The sequence below is a fragment of the Saccostrea cucullata genome, unplaced genomic scaffold (assembly GCF_032062105.1).
Source record: "Saccostrea cucullata isolate Sc308-1 unplaced genomic scaffold, CSIRO_AGI_Scuc_v1 ctg2565, whole genome shotgun sequence".
NCBI lineage: Eukaryota > Metazoa > Mollusca > Bivalvia > Ostreida > Ostreidae > Saccostrea > Saccostrea cuccullata.
Genome location: NW_026918109.1, coordinates 26,600 through 47,117, shown reverse-complemented (window position 1 = coordinate 47,117; position 20,518 = coordinate 26,600). Strand labels below are relative to the sequence as shown.

The 20,518-nt window shown below is 34.5% G+C and overlaps 1 protein-coding gene across 1 annotated transcript; it reads right to left on the bottom strand.

The window, feature by feature from the left end:
• Positions 1–3,946: 3,946 nt before the first annotated feature.
• LOC134248525 (exportin-6-A-like) lies at positions 3,947–15,846 on the bottom strand. The gene is made up of 20 exons (XM_062730960.1): positions 15,823–15,846; positions 15,022–15,090; positions 14,230–14,316; positions 13,131–13,268; positions 11,928–12,774; positions 11,624–11,820; positions 11,163–11,312; positions 9,238–9,320; positions 8,931–9,023; positions 8,684–8,840; positions 8,193–8,339; positions 7,806–7,989; positions 7,330–7,485; positions 7,129–7,243; positions 6,875–6,934; positions 6,676–6,787; positions 6,200–6,350; positions 5,405–5,427; positions 4,702–4,758; positions 3,947–4,015 (listed from the first exon to the last, which is right to left on the bottom strand). The coding sequence occupies exons 1-20, from the start codon at positions 15,844–15,846 to the stop codon at positions 3,947–3,949; spliced, it is 2,919 nt and encodes a 972-aa protein (XP_062586944.1).
• Positions 15,847–20,518: the final 4,672 nt, after the last annotated feature.

Below are 20,518 nucleotides of genomic sequence, written 5' to 3'. Positions count from 1 at the left end.
AATTTACGCGCATTTAATTTGCAAGATTTGTTTAATGACAAATATTATTCAAACTTGTTTACGTAAAATAAGATTATATTTATTGCCATGCTTACATCTAATCAAATATTATAAGGGTTAAAGTAATTAACCAAAGAGATGAAATTTAAGTGCAAAAAGATCAACTTAAATGTACCGTAGATCAGTAGGATGCACACTGACCTCCTATTTTCTTTGCGATTTGAGTTACACTTTATGAGTACTTATCCAAAACATACTTTCAAAAAATCCTTGATATAACAAATTTCAGGAGTGACTTACCTTAATAAAACACCTATTTACTGACTATTCGGACAATAGCAAGTTTATCGTCCGCCTCGGGAAATAGTTTGCTGTCTTGGGGGACGATAAACTTGCTATTGTCCTCATAGCCAGTAAATAGGTGTATAATATCCAATGACCCAGTCATATGAAAACGTACAAGAATGCTTACCAGAACTACATTTTTCTGATTTTGATGACCGTGTTCCCATAGTTACTGAAAAAAGAAATTTCTCGGAAATATTTTCTAAATGCTATTTCATTATAATTTGATTTGCTTTCTAAAAACTGAAATGAGCGACAAACAATTAGCGGGTTAAATAGAAGGTTTTTTCAACGCATGGATATAGGAAGGGTACATTTACCTTTGTGCCAGAATTTATTTAAAATAACTGGATACTATTTTCTTAATTTTAGCTGGAGCATTTTAACAGTTTTTATAGAAAAAAGAATACAGCATTTCTCTATACTGATGAATGATCAACACTTTAATTTCATTATTTTTTTTTTAGACTTTTCAATGGGAGAGGGATTTGAAATAGCACACATCTCCTAGCTTCGGATGGCCTTGATATCAACGGCTGTGACCGGTCCGCAAGGAAAGCTTACTCCTCCATGGTACCTGATCCCAAACTCTGGCGGTTGGAGGTCCATATTTGCTCCACTCCTATTTTGAAATGTCTAATAAACATTGAGCTCGAATACTATTCTTTACCTCCACATATATTTCATCAACAGTTTGAAGTGTCATAAAAGTGGAAGTGATAGCCCAGATTTTAGATATCATTAATTAACTTAGACATATACCATTTTTCAGGAGCATGATAAAGCATTGAATTTGAATCATTTCATCGAAGGATTATGGGTATATAAACCTGAAAACCATTTAAATATGCAGTTTGATCTTTCAAAAAAAAAACAACCCTGAGACCACAGGTACTTGTGTATTTTGTGATAGACAGAGATGCATAGACGGGATTACAATAGACAAGCATCTCTAAACATCATCCCTGAGGACATATTGCAGCTACTAGTCAGAACCTTGTCAAAGACAAAGGCTGAATCAATTACTACCAGGTAATCGTTACTGTAGGATCAAATAGACCCGTTTTTGTGTTATGAAACCAGGTATTAACAACAGCCTTATGGCTGAGAAAACAATTGAGAAGAATCTACAAATAAATATGAAACCAGCTAGATTTTCAGGACATCATCTAATTATTTTATAGCGAGCGCAGCGAGCGTCGCGAAGCGACGCTCGCGAAGCGAGCTCAATAGACTAACGTGTAAGAACAGAGGGAATTCGGATTGAAATCTGTACATACGTCAGCCAAATTTCTTTGTGCAACATTCCCAGAATTCCTGCACTACCCAATGCCCTTTGCGCGAATATTGCCGAATAAATAAATAAATAATATCAGACTTTCAGTTTGTAGAAATCTTTCAAAGAAACAAGAAATAACTCTGCAATGTTTTTCGACAAAAATTGCACTAGTTCTATAGTTTCAAACAGACGCTCGGCTTTCTCCGTAAGCTCCGACGAGCTTTTTGACGTCGTATGACGTCACAGATAGTCGAGAAATCTCGTGCGGCTTGACGTTCGAAGTGGCTGATCTCATAGACCTAAAACTTTGTTTTAGGTCTATGCTGATCTCAAGTGTTTTTGATGGTACAACTGCGCTCGCCCCAACGGTCACACCGTAAAACATATTATTAACTAGTGCTAATTGTAACGGGAACCGTTACAGATGTTCCCCAAACGCTCCCCAACTCCCTTTTTGTGCCATATTCCCTGTAAGTTTTATTAAAGAAGGCAAAATCTATGCATTTAAGACGTAAACAACGTTTTCCCAAAAGTATACCAAGTGTTTCAAATTTAAGCAATGCAGGCGTGCGCATGTGATTGCATGAGCGTAATGACGATATCATCTTGTCTACACTATTTTACTTATTGCACGTGCACGCACGTGCATGATGACCATACCTACTTGTAGGAGTCCATTATGTCTGTCTATGTTCTTAATCCCATCCTGTTTTGTTGAAAAAATAGGGAGTTATAGCCATTTAAAGTTTCAGCCAATCAGATTGCAGCGCACGTGCATGCGCGCGTTTTCAAGACAATTATTATATATCATATTGAAGGACATCTTAGAGTATGCCTATGTTTAAAATTTCAAAGCATTTTGTAAAAAAACAGAAAAGAAATTGAGATTTTTGTTTCAGCCAATCAGAGCAAAGTGCACGTGCACACACGTGCATGCATGTGAATGGTGACCATACCATCTTGTAGGAGTCCTTTATGTCTATTTATGTTCTAAATCCCATGCTGTTTGGTTGAAAACCAAGGGAGTTATAGTCATTTAAAGTTTCAGCCAATCAGATTGCAGCGCACGTGCATGCACGTGATTTCATGAAAAATTTTATATATCAAGTTGTAGTACATCCTAATGCATGTCTATGTTATAAATTTCAAAGCATTTCATCATAAAACAAAAAAGATATAAAGATTTCTGTTTCAGCCAATCAGAGCAAAGCGCACGTGCATGCGCGTGAGCTCATGCAAATTTGACCATGTCATCTTATCTACACAACTTATATATCTTTATATAATGAGTTTCAAAACATTTCATCAAAAAATATAAAAGTTACAACCATATTAAATATATCAGTCATTTTACTCATTGCACGCGCCCGCACGTGCATGCGTATGCGCGCAAAATGACCTTCATTCGGCACATCTACACAACATGCCTACTAACCCTAAAAAGGTTTTAACTTAGTTTGGTGAACAGTTTCTGAGAACACTTCCGGAAAAAAAGTATGGAGAAGAAATAAGAAGAAAAAAGAATAATAATAATAATAATAATAATAATAAGAAACAGAGTAAAAACAATATGTTCCCCAACTTCGTTTGGGGAACATAATTAGTACATGTAAAAGCAAAATATGAACGTTTAACACTTCAATTGTTTTTATTCAAAACTTTTAAATAATGATACATGTAACATTTTTTCTTTAAATACAATTTTGACATCATTGAAAAAAATTGATAAGAATTTAGACAGGAGAGGACAACGGAGCTTTTCATCATTAATAGATGAATTTACAATTTTAGATGGGGAAACTCATTCTTTTCACTTATCAGCAAACCTAAAAATCAAATACCTTTTAAAAATAGCTCGGGTGTCCCCTCCTGTCCCAAATATTCATTAAAACAGATAATAACTACAATTTTTTTTAAACTCAATTCACATAATTATTAGTATAAGTGGTTTGGCGTCCTTTCTCAGAACTGAAAAAGAAAAAAGAAAACCACTGTATCAAAAACAATTTAAACAGAAACGTGAGGAGGAAGGAAACAAGCAAGAAAATGCTGGTAAAATGGGATTGTTGAAGTCAATGAGCTTTTCGTTTATCAATAAAAATCAACATAGCTTCAAAATATACAATTTGTCTATAACAATGAAAAAATTCTACGAATTCCTGAGCATGTTCACCTATTCCTTATTCTACATTCTATAAATAAGCCATTGCATAGCCTAATTTTGAATGCCAATATTAATCCAACCATCAATCTTTGAATGAGAACAAATAAAGACTTGAAAAGTGATTAAGAATTTAGCCACAGAAAAGATATTAACTTACTTTAGGAACTGGATTTTCCTCCACAACTAAAAAAGGTCTTTCTAAACCAGTGTGCTACTCTTCTCATTCTCTGAAAAGTTGAAAACGAGAAATTATCATCATTCTTTTTACACAGCTAAATGTTCTAAAGATCAATTTTCTAAATATCTCCATTCTCTGAAGGGTAGAAAAATGATAGAATATGATCAAAACGCATTTAATTCCGACTCATATTTTCCCCAAATTACAGATGCACAAAATGATGCTCTCTATTATGTAAACTAATCAGGTACATGTACGTCGTATTTGGAGTAACAACATTTATCTTAAGGCTAGCTATGGTTGCATCATGTATTACACAACAATTTAATCCAGTTTTGTAATGATAATATAATAATTAATGTGATGGTCAATCTAAAACAGGCACTCACGACTATATAGTTTACTATATCAAAAGACTTCCCTTTTTCTTATGAAATACTATAAATGGAAAGTTTCTATTAATATCAACTTCTTTAATTCTTAATTCTTAGAGAAAGTTTGTAACTTTGATTTCTGACAACAACGAAAATGGCAACAGTTCTTTGCCTTTGGAAGGGTTTTTATGCCTAAAAAAAACTCTAAATTTTCTTAAGTTTTCAAAGATTTTTTAACAATTCGTCAAAAATTTGGAAAAAAGGTCATCAATTTTTTTTTTAATTCGAATGAGACGATGTTAAAATTTTTTAATCATTTATAGCTTGACAAAGTATAGATATCTATATTTTAAACACATACCCCTAATTTTTTAGGCTTCTTCATTTCATCTACCTTGAACTTCTTTTCCTTTTTCTCCTAAAAACAAAAACGGAAACAGTAAATTTAACTGAGCATTCAGGTTTTATTCAGGTTAATAGAATAATGATAGAATTATAATTTAAGGGACATTTTAAAACACGTAAAACCCCCATCTGACAAAAATTACAACAAAATGCTTGAAAGGAGATTAAATACCAGTAGTTAAAATTTTCAAAAGACGTTTATATAAATATTTCACTCAATGTCCCTACCAAATATTCTAATTAATATTGATGAGCAACTATCGAGAAGCACATCAGAATCTGGTAAGAGCTATTGCAAATTAAGTAGACTAAGAATTCGATTTTGTTCAGCATGATTTACAATAAAAACAACTATGTTCTTGTACGATGTAGTCTATATTTCACAAAAAATGACCATGTTAAGGTAATTAAATGGCGACATCAGCTAGAACTACTTAGTTTTCCTTTCTTCCCATTTCTGTGAAAAGTGGAAATCTTGTTGTGTATCAATGAAAAATATTAAAACTTTAATCGAGAAAAATTATTATATCCAAGGTAGATCTGTTCGACAGCAAACCCCCTTCAAAAAACAGACAGATGACTGACACCTTACTATCCCATAAGTTTTTCTGGTCTCTGACCAGTGGAACTAAAAATGAAGAAGCCTGTAATTCCCTTACCTGCATTATGGCAGTAAACTCCTGTGCAATCTGAATCTTTCCATTTCCATTTTGAATCTCTCCATGTCCATTCTGAATCTCTCCGTGTCCATTCTGAACCTCTCCGTGTCCATTCTGAATCCCTCCATGTCCATTCTGAAACCCTCCTTGTCCATTCTGAATCCCTCCATGTCCATTCTGGATCTCTTCGTGTCCATTCTGGATCCCTCCATGTCCTTTCTGAATCCCTCCGTGTCCATTCTGGATCTCTTTGTGTCCATTCTGGATCTCTCTGTGTCCATTCTGGATCCCTAAGTGTCCATTCTGAATCCCTCCGTGTCCATTCTGAATCCCTCCGTGTCCATTCTGGATCTCTCTGTGTCCATTTTGAATCTTTCCGTTTGTTCTCTGAATCTCTCTATGTCCTCTCTGTGTCCATTCTGGATCTCTCTGTGTTCATTCTGGATCTCTCTGTGTCCATTCTGGATCTCTCCGTTTGTTCTCTGAATCTCTCCATGTCCATTCTTGATCTCTTCTCTCTGTGTCCATTCTGGATCTCTCCCTGTCCATTCTGGATCTCTCCGTTTGTTCTCTGAATCTCTCTATGTCCATTCTGAATCCCTTCATGTCCATTCTGAATATCTCCGTGTCCATTGTGGATCTCTCTGTGTCCATTCTGAATCTTTCCATTTCCATTCGGAATATCTCTGTGTCCAATCTGAATCTCTCCATTTCCATTCAGAATTTCTCTGTGTCCAATCTGAATCTCTCCGTTTCCATTCGGAATCTCTCTGTGTCCAATCTGAATCTCTCTATCTCCATTCTGAATCTCTCCGTTTCCATTCTGAGGAGTGTACTGTACACTTATTGTCTTCATTACACTTCCTTTGAAGAAATATCTCCAGTTGTTCATCATTAACTCATGGACTAATCTATACAGACTAACTTTAATGTCAGGCAATGGACGCTATAGTAAGAAATTTTAAAAAACATCGAATAAATAAAATAAACTCATATTACTTTAAAAAAAGAGTACAAAACTTAGATGATCCAAAATTGTCTATTTTCAGGGTCAAATTTTGAACTTCAATTTAAATAGTAACAAAGAAACATAATATTGTTGACAAAGATACGATGACATCTAAAAATTACAAGACTTTAGTACAGGAATGCATTACAAATGAGGACTTCGTACATGATGTGAGCAAAAGTATAAAGATTCCTCTGAATATAAAACATTTGTGTCTATTAAATATTTCTCCTTTTGTTCTCCAATTATATAGATAGTTTACCTGTGTTATTAGTGGATAAATCGGATCCATGCACATCGATATCACATTTGGTAAAAATGCTTTGAAAGCTGACCCAGGCTCTTGTTCAATAAGTTCTGAAATCTTAAACAACCTGCAAAATAAGAATTCTTACATGAGGCTTTATTCAGTGATTTGTTTCTATAAAACTATAAACTTCGACATATAAATATGTTATTACTTCTCTACAACTCTGTGGGAAGCTGTGATTTCATGACATTTACTTTCTGCTATCTGCTCTCTGAAAGATTTATTTACTTAAATTCAGAACAATACTAAGTAAAGGGTATTTTAAAAGAAACGTTCTAATAAAATTACATAAAGATGCTATACATGCGAAAATATACACAAACACACACACAAAACAAAATATTTCTAAATAGAAGATGTGATTATATAAACTAGGCTATGATTTGTTTATATATAGATACACACTGTGTACAGAGGGTCATAAATGTCTGTTTAGTTTGCTCTGCCAAGACCACGCCCATCTGAATCCTAAATTCCTGGAACAAGGCTAAGAAGAAACTCATCAAGGAGTCGGCCTCATCTAAATTTAAATTGTTTAAAAATATTACACAAGACATGAATAAAAAATAACCTTTGACATGTGAATTTTTGGCAGGTAATTCTCACCTGGTTGATGTAGGTAGACAGAAAACACAGCTGGGGTCACATCTATAACTCCCTGTAACGACTGGTAACAGATCTGTTCACTTTTTACAACCTCTCTAGCAACATTCTTAATCCAATTCCTAGAGGTCTGCGCAGTCCTCTTTATTACAGATTTACCTGAAAGTATAGTGCTGGATAAAAAAAAATCTCGTTTATACATACAAGTAGTCATGGACATGCATTTATAAAGTGAGCAATTTAAATCGCAGATCCTTATGTGGAGTATATGTACTTATGACGTCATTCTTTCTTTGCAAAGCTTTGACAACTTATAATGGTACCATCCTAGCCCTGATACTTTGATTTGAATAAACTTGAATCTACTCATCTACTCAGCATGGGTTGCTTGAATATTGAACAAATTTGACATGTCTCTTCTTTAGATGGAATTTTTAACCATTTCCTTGCAAACTAAAATTTATTTTGAAATACCACACCTTCTTCCTGAAAGCCTTTGTTTGCTGTGAGGGTCCTGGTGTCTTTAAGATGTAGGGAATGTCTGGCCAGCTGTCTAAAGAACGCCTGGTGATCTGCAGCTCTACTGGCCCATTTCTGATCCAAGTCATTCTCGTTTGGCCAGGGGAGGATAAGACTGTGTGATAAGGTTCCGTATACCTGCACCTGGAAGAAGATACCAGATTTTAAATTTTAATATATATATATATAATTTTTTATCTAATTATTGACGGAAACTTGGTCTAATTTTCATTAAAAGCATTTATAAAAAAAACAGTCCAAAAATTGTCCAAATGTTTTTCTTTATTAGAGGGAGATAAATAATAGCTATTGTTTACATTCCAATCATTGTGTTTATCACAGCATACTTCAACAGTGCGTCCATCATAAGCTTCTTGACTAGCACGTTTACACAGGGTCTGTGTACTGGACCGATGTAAGAGGAACTTTGGCTTGACAGTGGTGGTAATTGACAGTAATACGTGAGCAGTGGAATGAACCATCTTCTCTGGTATCTAACATAAATCAAACAATTAAGTACAGAAAATTCTACAGATAAAAACACTTCTATTTGTCCTCATACTTTGAAAAGTGAACCTGATCTTAAGATGTTGTTTTTGTTTTAGATGATAGAATCATGCATATAGTAATTATTACAAACAAGCTTTGCCATCAATTTGACTGAATCCTTATTAAAAACCTTTGGCCTCCCAAAAAAATGAATAATAAGAATTATTAATTGCTTCTGTACTAAAGAATCATTTCTGTACTTATTTTCTTCATTCAAATAGCAAGACTTATACTAACTACATGCGAAAAATATTACAAGTTTCAATGATATGATATTCTCAACTTATACCTCTTTTGAGAGCTTTGGAACAATAGAATCCAGAAGTGTAGATATCAAAGATACATGTACAATTTTATCCCCGTCTAAGTTGACTTTCTGTGTTTCACTGTAACACTGAGACAACCAGTAAGCGAAAGCCTTCACTGATGGAATGGCCTGGGCATGACTACAAACAACCAAGCAGTTATAGTGAAAATTCTCAAAAACTTTTCAATCCTTATAATTTATAGAGTTTGATTGGAGCATATTTACTTACATTCCAACAAAATCTGTATGAAGAACATTCTGTATAGTTGATATAACATTAAACAGCTGTGATTTGGAGACATAAGCATCTGTTTTTACTGATCTAAAACATCAAAGAAAAAGCTGCTGTTATTTAAATGTAAACATTTAAAATTGCAGCATCCATGCTAGTAATTTTCATAGCTTTAAATATAACATCCTTACAAAGAGTTAAACTAACCAAAACAGTGCTATAAAGAATACACAGCCAAGTGTAATACGTTTACAATAATCACATATTTTTGTTTGGCCTTACAGCAGCTATTGTATATTTTTACCTTTCTAAGAGCATTGTGCCATCATTGATTCGTTCTGGTAAGAATCTCTCTCCTATAAAATGTTCAGACAATCTTCCTAGAGCCTGAAGCAGTAAGGATCTCTCTCCTATAAAATGTTCAGCCAATCTTTCTAGAGCCTGAAGCAGTAAGAATCTCTCTCCTATAAAATGTTCAGCCAATCTTCCTAGAGCCTGAAGCAGTAAGAATCTCTCTCCTATAAAATGTTCAGCCAATCTTCCTAGAGCCTGAAGCAGTAAGGATCTCTCTCCTATAAATTGATCAGCCAATCTTCCTAGAGCCCTAAGCAGTAAGAATTTCTCTCCTATAAATTGTTCAGCCAATCTTCCTAGAGCCTGAAGCAGTAAGAATTTCTCTCCTATAAAATGTTCAGCCAATCTTCCTAGAGCCTGAATCAGTAAGAATCTCTCTCCTATAAATTGTTCAGCCAACCTTTCTAGAACCTGAAGCAGTAAGAATCTCTCTCCTATAAAATGTTCAGCCAATCTTCCTAGAGCCTGAAGCAGTAAGAATCTCTCTCCTATAAAATGTTCAGCCAATCTTTCTAGAGCCTGAAGCAGTAAGAATCTCTCTCCTATAAAATGTTCAGCCAATCTTCCTAGAGCCTGAAGCAGTAAGAATCTCTCTCCTATAAAATGTTCAGCCAATCTTCCTAGAGCCTGAAGCAGTAAGAATCTCTCTCCTATAAAATGTTCAGCCAATCTTCCTAGAGCCTGAAGCAGTAAGAATCTCTCTCCTATAAAATGTTCAGCCAATCTTTCTAGAGCCTGAAGCAGTAAGAATCTCTCTCCTATAAAATGTTCAGCCAGTCTTCCTAGAGCCTGAAGCAGTAAGAATCTCTCTCCTATAAAATGTTCAGCCAATCTTTCTAGAGCCTGAAGCAGTAAGAATCTCTCTCCTATAAAATGTTCAGCCAATCTTTCTAGAGCCTGACGCAGTAAGAATTTCTCTCCTATAAATTGTTCAGCCAATCTTCCTAGCGCCTGAAGCAGTAAGAATAAGAATCTCTCTCCTACAAAATGTTCCGCCAATCTTCCTAGAGCCTGAAGCAGTAAGAATCTCTCTCCTATAAACTGTTCAGCCAATCTTTCTAGAGCCTGAAGCAGTAAGAATTTCTCTCCTATAAAATGTTCAGCCAATCTTCCTAGAGCCTGAAGCAGTAAGAATCTCTCTCCTATAAATTGTTCAGCCAATCTTCCTAGAGCCTTAATCAGTAAGAATTTCTCTCCTATAAAATGTTCAGACAATCTTCCTAGAGCCTGAAGCAGTAAGAATCTCTCTCCTATAAAATGTTCAGCCAATCTTTCTAGAGCCTGAAGCAGTAAGAATCTCTCTCCTATAAATTGTTCAGCCAATCTTCCTAGAGCCTGAAGCAGTAAGAATCTCTCTCCTATAAAATGTTCAGCCAATCTTTCTAGAGCCTGAAGCAGTAAGAATCTCTCTCCTATAAATTGTTCAGCCAACCTTTCTAGAGCATGAAGCAGTAAGAATCTCTCTCCTATAAAACGTTCCGCCAATCTTCCTAGAGCATGAAGCAGTAAGAATCTCTCTCCTATAAAATGTTCAGCCAATCTTTCTAGAGCCTGACGCAGTAAGAATTTCTCTCCTATAAATTGTTCAGCCAATCTTCCTAGCGCCTGAAGCAGTAAGAATCTCTCTCCTACAAAATGTTCCGCCAATCTTCCTAGAGCCTGAAGCAGTAAGAATCTCTCTCCTATAAACTGTTCAGCCAATCTTTCTAGAGCCTGAATCAGTAAGAATCTCTCTCCTATAAATTGTTCAGCCAATCTTCCTAGCGCCTGAAGCAGTAAGAATTTCTCTCCTATAAAATGTTCCGCCAATCTTCCTAGAGCCTGAAGCAGTAAGAATTTCTCTCCTATAAAATGTTTAGCCAATCTTCCTACAGCTTGGAACAGTGAGGATATATCTTGTAGGGAGCAGTGAAGTTTTCGACATTCATTCTCTGCCGTTTTTGTTAGATGTCTGCCTTGTGCATTATTCCTCACAAACGGATCCAGACTAAGATAAATATCTAGATGCTCACGAAATGGTTCATACTAAAGGGAAACAAAATTATGTGTATTAAAGAACGAAATTGTACTTTAAAAAAGTCTTAATATCTCTGTTTAAATCTGTTTTGAGGCATGAACATGTCTCTTGGAAAATTACATATTGTAACAAACAATTAACTTATTTATTGTTTCAAAATACTTATTTCTTATACATGTTATAACCACAACAACATTTTTAAACATTTTAGTAAATTAAAAAATGAACATGCGTTTTAATTACTAAAGTAATTTTCTTTTAACTATTTCATTATAGTTCATTTTGATTATTATCAAACAAAACATGTTTAACTTCTAACCTTGACAAGTTTGTTGTGGCAGTAGTTCCTATAAGCCCTCTGTATGGTGCTCGTGGCTCTCTTCATACGTCTGTATTTTCTTCTCTTTACAAGACCTCTCGAACCAGCTTGGATTAGCAATGTGGCTTTCTTTATCCTTTGGTATCTGGATCTTGTTTTAAAACCTTTATAGAAGGCCTGGATAGTCACAGCTGCTCCTTTAAGGACTAAAAATTTTCTTCTGTCTGACTGTGTTAATCTACAAGCTCTGTAAGTCTTCTGACACGCAAAGGCTGTTTGTCTAAGTTCTGTGTACGTTATGTACTTTTTTTGCCTTTGTACCATGCCTGAATTCTCCTGGCACTTTCTTCTTCACGCAAAATCAGCCACCTATTCTGAAAACTGGTTAAACATGTCTCCATAATTAAGGCTGCCTTATTGAGGATCAAACACTGTTCATGGATCGACCCTCCATGCAACTTGGTTTCATATATCTGTTGGCAAAACTCAGAGACTTTCTTAAAAATCTGAAACCTATGATCAGTTTCTAACTTTCTGACCATAGCCTTTCTGACTGCTTTCTTCTGCTGTCCTGTCTTAAAACCTTTTCTCCAATGCGACAGAATGGTTGCTGCCTGGTTGCGTTTTTCCATGTGCTTCTTCCAGGCCCGTTGTATAACAATGGCTGCTGCCTGGTTGCGTTTTTCCATGTGCTTCTTCCAGGCCCGTTGTATAACAATGGCTGCTGCCTGGTTGCGTTTGTCCATGTGCTTCTTCCAGGCCTGTTGTATAACAATGGCTGCTGCCTGGTTGCGTTTGTCCATGTGCTTCTTCCAGGCAAACTGAATAACAATGGCTGCTGCCTGGTTGCGTTTTCTAATGTGCATCTTCCAGGCCCGCTGTATAACAATGGTTGCTGCCTGTTTGCGTTTGTCTATGTGCTTCTTCCAGGCCCGCTGTATAACAATGGTTGCTGCCTGGTTGCGTTTGTCGATGTGCTTCTTCCAGGCCCGCTGTATAACAATGGTTGCTGCCTGTTTGCGTTTGTCTATGTGCTTCTTCCAGGCCCGCTGTATAACAATGGTTGCTGCCTGGTTGCGTTTGTCTACGTGCTTCTTCCAGGCCCGCTGTATAACAATGGGCGCTGCCTGGTTGCGTTTTTCCATGTGCTTCTTCCAACAATGAGAAAGAAATTGTTTTTTTTTTAAATCATTTTAAAATCATGCCATACATCTTTCCAATTTTTTACTATCTCGTCTTGAAATAAAGCAAGGTTTTTCAATTCCATATGTTAAGGAATTATTTTAAAATGTCAATTTTTGTGCCTCTCTTAGTGTTACATTTCATTGTTATATTTTCTTATAAAAAGGTCAAGATTTTAACAAATGAGTAACTTACTTCTTTTCTTTCATAAATGTACTTCTCTTCCTGCCAAAACGATAATAAAAAAAATCATTTTCCTTTTTAAAATGTAAGTAATGATCATTTGACAAAATTGCTCTTTAAAAATGTTATCTCAAAGACTTACATATGTGTTTGGTACAATTGCTAACTTTTTTTCAGTGTGATCAAAAGCTACCTTCATTTTGTTCCTAATGAATCGCCACAATTCATCGTGTTTTTTGAGGCCTTCTTTGCATTTTCTTTTCACGTTTTGTAGCAGCAACTAGCAAAAACATTAATTTACAAATTGATTAGATTATAAAGAAATTTTAAATGAAAGAAAAGGGAATACTTGTGTGCAGAGTTGTAAAAAATAAATTTCACTGCTGAATTATTTTTATTTAACTTCAATGTATAAATATTTAATTTCCAAATATTGGTAGGAATATTTCACTTACTATGACCTTTTCTTGAAATAATATGGGTACCATATTAAAAGGCTCTCCTCTTTTCTTCTGGGAAAATAATAGACAATAAATCATAACAAAGCATGTATATTTATTTTACTTACTATTATATAGCTTTAACTTAAATATTTGTGAGCTCCATTTTGAATGCCTCTCGTCTTTTATTTTGGGTAATAATGGAGAGTAAATCATCACAACAAAATTTCATGTTATTTAGAAAAATCACAAACAAAAAGTCTGTGAGCCGATGCTCACTAGTAACACCCCTGCTCTAATGTGAATATACACTATCGTGTTAATACGCACAGGTTAATTTATGGGCAGGTGCAGGGATAAGTAGGAATCTGACAATATCTGACATCAGATTCATACAAAAATAAATCCAATCGTATATAAAGCATGTCTCAACAAATGTGCTAAAATTTCAAGCACCTGCAATGAGTTGTTGTTATAAAAAAATGCAACAAAAATGTTTCATGTATGGTACGGACAGACGCACGGATAAACAAGAAGTTGTCATCGGATTTGAACAAAAAAAATCCTATCATATTACTAGTTTGCCTCAGCAAAGATTTGCTAAAATGTCGATCAACTTCTGCGATGAGTAAGTTAATTGCTGCGAATTTTAATTGCGACCAAAACACAAAAACAGACAACAGCTAGCTAGACAGACGGACAGACACACAAGGGTAAAACAGTATAACTCCTTCACCTTCGGAGCGGGGGCATAATTATTTTCATGCCTTTATTTTTTTTTATGCCTTTATTTACACTTACCAACAATATTTGGTATATGGATGGTTTGATAGCTTCGCCTCCCACTTCCTTGTTCAATTCTTGGGTAAAAATGTCCAATACAATGTTCTAAAAATACGACAATAGATGAGAGACAAGCTCTCTATACGAAGATTATTTTATTACGTCATAATTAAACATAGATGAAGTAATGAATATTAATAAATTCTGATAAATTCAATTATTTTTTACAAACCTTAAACAAAATGTTCATCTGCTGCCCCTTGAGCTGCGTCAGATAGAAATAAAATCTCATTAAAAATAATTACACAAAAATTTAAATTGATGAGCAATATGCATTACATTATACATATACATGTATAATTCTATTTCCTCTTTAGCGGAAATACGAACACCTACAACAATAAATTTTGAATTTAGTCAAGCCTTGGTAATTTGGATACCGATAATTAATCTAGATATTCCATCTTCCAAGCAAAATTATGAAAACAACTGTTACATTTTTTTTTAATTGAATAGTCCTTTCATCCAGACATTCACAGATATTCTGGTGAATGAGACTTGACTGTACATCTACTGAAACCTGTCTAATTTTCACTTTTCCTTCTTAATCCCCATTCCCTTTTCTTAAAATCCGATACTTTTTTTGGTCTCAAAACACGAATTGGATTAGGCAGGTTTCACTGTTAAATGTTCTTTTATATTATATCATAATGAATTTTAATTTTACAAAAACTGAAATAAAATAAATAAATGAATGAATGAATTGATTACTTAGTTAAAAAAATTATTATGTGCTGATTAAATAATTACCACAGCCATAACGTCCATCAATTCTTTCAGGACCCTGTTGAACATCTTCACATATTTATCATCCATTAACTGAAAAGAAGAAAATTAAATAATTTAATAAAATAATTATAAGTTCGACATTTTGTATAATACTAAAAAGCTACAACCGTTGAAAATCTGGGGGTTAAATTCATTTCCACAATAAGAAAGCCTATTAGTATTAATCTAAAGAGAAAAAAATGAAAAGGCATCTCCATATGATTGAAAAATTCTCGAGGGACGTTAAACATACCCCCCCCCCCCCCCCCGCCCCGTCTAAAAAACTATGCTGGGGAAGGAAAAGCAACATAGAAAGACAAAGAAAGAGTGGTGCATGACGTAAGTCTCACTAAATTTCATTAAAGTTTTTGAACAGAGGTTGCTGAATGACAACCTTATAAGAATATATCACTGTTCTTTGAAAAAAAAGGATACAAGGAAAAAAAATGATTTAACAATATATTAAACCATTAAGCAAAATAGCTGTAGATCAAATTTTATTCACACAACATTAGCCTTTCTTGACATGACGCCAACAAAAGCTGGGGACAACTAGCCGTTCAGCGATCAATTTCAATCGTAAAGAGTTAAGAAAGGGGGAAGCCCCCCCCCCCCCCCATTACTTTCAAGATGTACACAGTTCTGTTATATTGTGCCGAAATGGCCGAATTTCGGCGATAATTGAAAAAATAAAATTCCTGAAAGCGTCTGCACACTTGCCCATATATTAATACTTCTGTGCATAATACAAGTAAACTCAGGTATAAAATTAAGCTTACTTACCACATCCTCTCTTGCTTTTGCCATCATTGCTAAAGTTAAATAGCTAGACACCACACAATGTCGCTAAGTATACGAATAATCTATTGTGACGTTTTATGACGTCAAGTGTACTGTGATGTTATAGAGGGTATGACGTAACAAATAAATGATGTAATAAGGACTCGGTTTGTCATAAGAAGGTTCACTGAAAGCATAGGCGTCGGAACCCGGGGGGAGGGGGGGGGGGTAAATAAATAACAGCTTTTCAGAAAATTTAATCAAGTACAAACTAAGTTCATTTCACAGAGAACTTTTTAACAATTTTGCTGAATACTTATATTATTTACATTTCAGATGAATAAATTCCTAGTAAAACTGCATTCATTACAGGAACAGCCCGCCGTATTGTTATATAACTTCGCCCGTTATGCAAATTATCCTATGTTTCCTATTGTTGATGCCATGGTAAAGTCTCCTAACTAGACAGTCAGGCGCGGAGCCAGGCGTACGTTTGTACGCAAAAGCGTCCACATCATTTTCCAAAAAAAAAAAAAAAAAAGAAAGAAAAAGAAAGAGAGGAGAGCGAGGCAGGCGTAATATTGTAAAGTGTACCCACCCTTTTTGCAAAATATTAGTAAATATTTTCAAAAAAAAAAATACTTAGAAATATTAAGAATCAACGATAAAAAAAAAAATGAAAATCAACAGAATCAGTTTTGGGGGAAAATACGATATTATACACCTCACTGAAATCAAAAGATTTTCCCGGATTTTGGTTTACTATCGAATATTGCTGATTTTTTTCCAAGTGTAATTACATTCTTAAAGAGTTTCTCTATTGTTAGATGTCACACAATAAAACCCCATTCGGTTCCCTTAAAACAAACGATAATTTTATTCAATGCCAAAAATTTTAATTTCTATTTATGGAAATTGACTTCCAATCATAATGCTTAACTTCTGAAACGGTAACCCCCCCCCCCCCTAATCCTAATATCGGATCCATGCAAGGCTTCAAAAATCATAATTCAGCTTTATATATGAACATCAAAAATCGAAAAATTGGTAAAATTCGTAAAAAATAGTTATAAGGCCTATCTAAGTATTGACATCTGTACACTACCTTAAAATCAGTAGTATATTTAACATGTTTTTATAATTGTTGCAAAAAGTTTTAGATACCAGATTTGTGAATATTTATGAACATTCATTTTAAAATGTATACAATGTACATAGGTAATGTGCAAGAAAATGTGTTGAAAAGAATGCTTCTGACTTTGTTATTTTCAATCTTTAGAGAGTAATTCTTAATATTAATGTAAGCCTAGCTGACTATCAGTCAATTACGTGGTCTGTCTACACCAGTCAACCACTCTAACCAACTACCGTATATTACCATACGTATTTTGTCGAGCTTCAAAAGTCTAAAATTGTTTTAGTGGGTTTGCTTTTGGACAGATCTTTTCTCATTTTTGTACCAGGAAAGAACAGACCTTAAATGTGGCTGCGTAACAAACTGAAAAAGTGCTAGAAAAATGCTTTTAGAAGGGTCAAACATGCACATCGAAATCGTTGAAAATTCACCAGCTTTCGCGGGCTTCGCCCCCTGGGCCCCAACCAGGGCTTCGCCCTGGACTCTTTGGGGACCTTATGGCGGCCCCAAACCCCAGCCTATCCAGGGGTCCACATCAAATATACCCTGGCTACGCCCCTGACAGTCATTCCGTAAATCAATAGGCGAATGAATTCTTAAGGCCATATGGAGTTATCATGTAGAATTTAATTACAAAGCTCAAAGGATTCTCGAGATATCGCTTGGAAGCGAAAGTGGTACAGACAAAAATACAGCCAAATGGAGGGACGGTGTCGCATAATTAACGTTCCAGATATTTCGCGTTCCGGCCGGTGTAAAGACAAATAATGACCCCCATCGAATAATGACCGGGGGTCATTTTTCGACAGCGAAAAATGACCCCCCACCCGTAGAAAAAATTCATTTTTTGTAGAAAAAGAGTCCTAGGGGGTCATTATTTTATATGTTAGTTCTATAAAAAATTGACCCCCATTGAAAAATTACCCCCTTTAAAGTGATACAAAATTTATAACAGGTGAAAGGGAAAAATATGCTGTATATTATAATTGTTCTTACTTCGAATAATTCATGCATTTTTTCGAATAGATTGGATCTTTAGCACGTAGGGGTAATAAAATTCTTCATTTCTCTCTGCCGAAATATTGACAAATCAGTTTTAAGCAATTAACAATCAATCAATTAATCTTCATTTCTCTGATAAAGGAGCAAACCTAGAAAATCAGAGATGGTACATGTACATGTAAATGGATCAAACACAAGCTGTAGATAAAATTATGAATTCTTCATTTTTTCTCTGCCGAAATATTGACAAATCAGTTTTAAGCAATTAACAATCAATCAATTAATCTCCATTTCTCTGATAAAGGAGCAAACCTAGAAAATCAAAGTTGGTACATGTAAATGGATCAAACACAAGCTGTAGATAAAATTATGAATATATTTTTTTTTTCTTTACTGCCCCCATTGATACGTTGTTTCAGAAAAAAAAAATATTTGTTGGGAAAAAGTAAAAATTTGTAGCAGACGAATTAATATCGGTGCGTACAAATACGTAATTAGTTCGAATTAATAAGGTTTTATTCAGACGAGTGAGTAAAAATAGAAATGGATGACAGGAGGCCTCGATGCTGTATATTTTTATATGTTTCATCCTATACAGGCACACTATCACGATTAAATATTTTAAACCTTTGCAAATACATATTTATACCCCCTCCAGTAGGACAACCAGACTTGCAATGAACATTTTCAAGTGAGAAATTAAAACTTTACATTCATGATTTTGGAAAGGGGATAAAACCCCGCCTCACCTCTGATTCTATGTTCCTGAATGTTCTGTGCATCTTTTCCGCTCAAGTAGGAGAGGCGTTTTTACTATAATACTGTTTTGAAAAAAAGATTGGATGATTAAATGAGTTTCATTTTCAAACTACAAATTGTTAAAAAAATACATTCTGAAAAAAAGGATAGGGGGTAATCGCTCCTCCTTCTCCTATTCCTTGTGCCTGGATAATATGATCACTATAGTGGATTTCGGATGCAGGATATAATATTTTTCAGAATTGTTTTCAATCTATAAAATCTGCATGCATTTCATTCACAGTATGATCCACGCTAATTCCATTTATACATCCATGCTATTGATTGATGATTTTACCCATTAAAAATGTAGGTAAAAGATTTCTTTTGCAATTCATAAAGACAAATTCAATAAACAAAATGCCTGTTTAGAAAGCTTTATTCTGCTTGGAGCGTTGAATTTGTTGTCATGAGCAAATAACTAAAGCTACAAACAACTACATAAAATGATGTTACATGTATTAGTTTTATGTAAATATATATATAAATGCTGAATTGGTTAACTATAGATTGTTTGTTGAGAAAGCATGTTCACTGAATATTAGCGATTAGAGGCATTCTCTAAAGATATATTATAGTTAACATTAGTTAGCTATGGAATTCTATTGTTTCAAAGATTTTACTATAGTAAATAAAAGCTTTTACTTATGAAATTAAAGTATTTTTACAATGAATTCCGTTTTTTAAAGGTTTTTTTCTTCAAATTTTACTTCATGATTCTAGGGATTGATATTAAATGAAAGTACTACTGGTGTATTTAAAATATTATTTTATAAATTAACATCATGGTATGTGTTATAGATCTTACGTACGGCGCCGCTGAAGGGCCAGGTAAAAAAAATATTTTTATTTGTTCGGACAAATTAGAAATTCGTTCGGACGAATTGGTTATTTGTTCGGACGAATTAGATATTCGTTCGGACGAATTAGTTATTTGTTCGGACGAATTAGATATTCGTTCGGACAAATTAGAAATTCGTTCGGACAAATTAGTTATTTGTTCGGACGAATTAGATATTTGTTCGGACGAATTAGATATTCGTTCGGACAAATTAGATATTCGTTCGGACGAATTAGTTATTTGTTCGGACGAATTAAATATTCGTTCGGACAAATTAGAAATTCGTTCGGACGAATTAGATATTCGTTCGGACAAATAAGTTATTTGTTCGGACGAATTAGATATTTGTTCGGACAAATTAGAAATTCGTTCGGACAAATTAGTTATTTGTACGGACGAATTAGAAATTCGTTCGGACGAATTATTAAATTGTTCGGACAAATTAGAGAAAATGTGAACAACTGTCAAGACACCGCGATTAATGTGCGATTTGCACCAAGACGTTACATTTAATTTTGATTCTTTGCAAAATAACTATGGAAAATAACTTTAATGAACAACATTATCAATAAATATTTTGAAGATAGGTCGTTTTAATGTTGATCTCTTTCTTATAATTTTTATGTACATATTCACTACCCTGCATTTATTAATCATTGCATGTGAATGATTGTTGAAATACATTTCTGATACATATGTCGCCGATACGTGGCTGAAATATTGCCGATTCGGCGTAAAACATGCAATCAATATGCGGTGTATAAAATGAAAAAAAAATCCTCATTGAGTTTTTAATTAAATATTCCTGTTTGTGAATTTTAAGAAAACTTCACAAAAATGAACCTGTTCGTATTGATATCAGGTTGCATAGGCGTAGTCTCGGGGGAGGGGGGGGGGCAGCGGGGGCACTAGCTCCCCCACTT

What these genes read in the sequence shown, in the direction of transcription:
- LOC134248525 (XM_062730960.1), bottom strand. Translation starts at nt 15,846, where the DNA reads ATGGCAAAAGCAAGAGAGGATGTG. An exon ending in TTTATGACCCTCTGTACACA is followed by an intron (nt 6,935 to 7,128) that starts GTGTGTATCTAT and finishes TAAATCTTTCAG; the next exon opens with AGAGCAGATAGCAGAAAGTA. An exon ending in TCCCACAGAGTTGTAGAGAA is followed by an intron (nt 6,788 to 6,874) that starts GTAATAACATAT and finishes CTTATTTTGCAG; the next exon opens with GTTGTTTAAGATTTCAGAAC.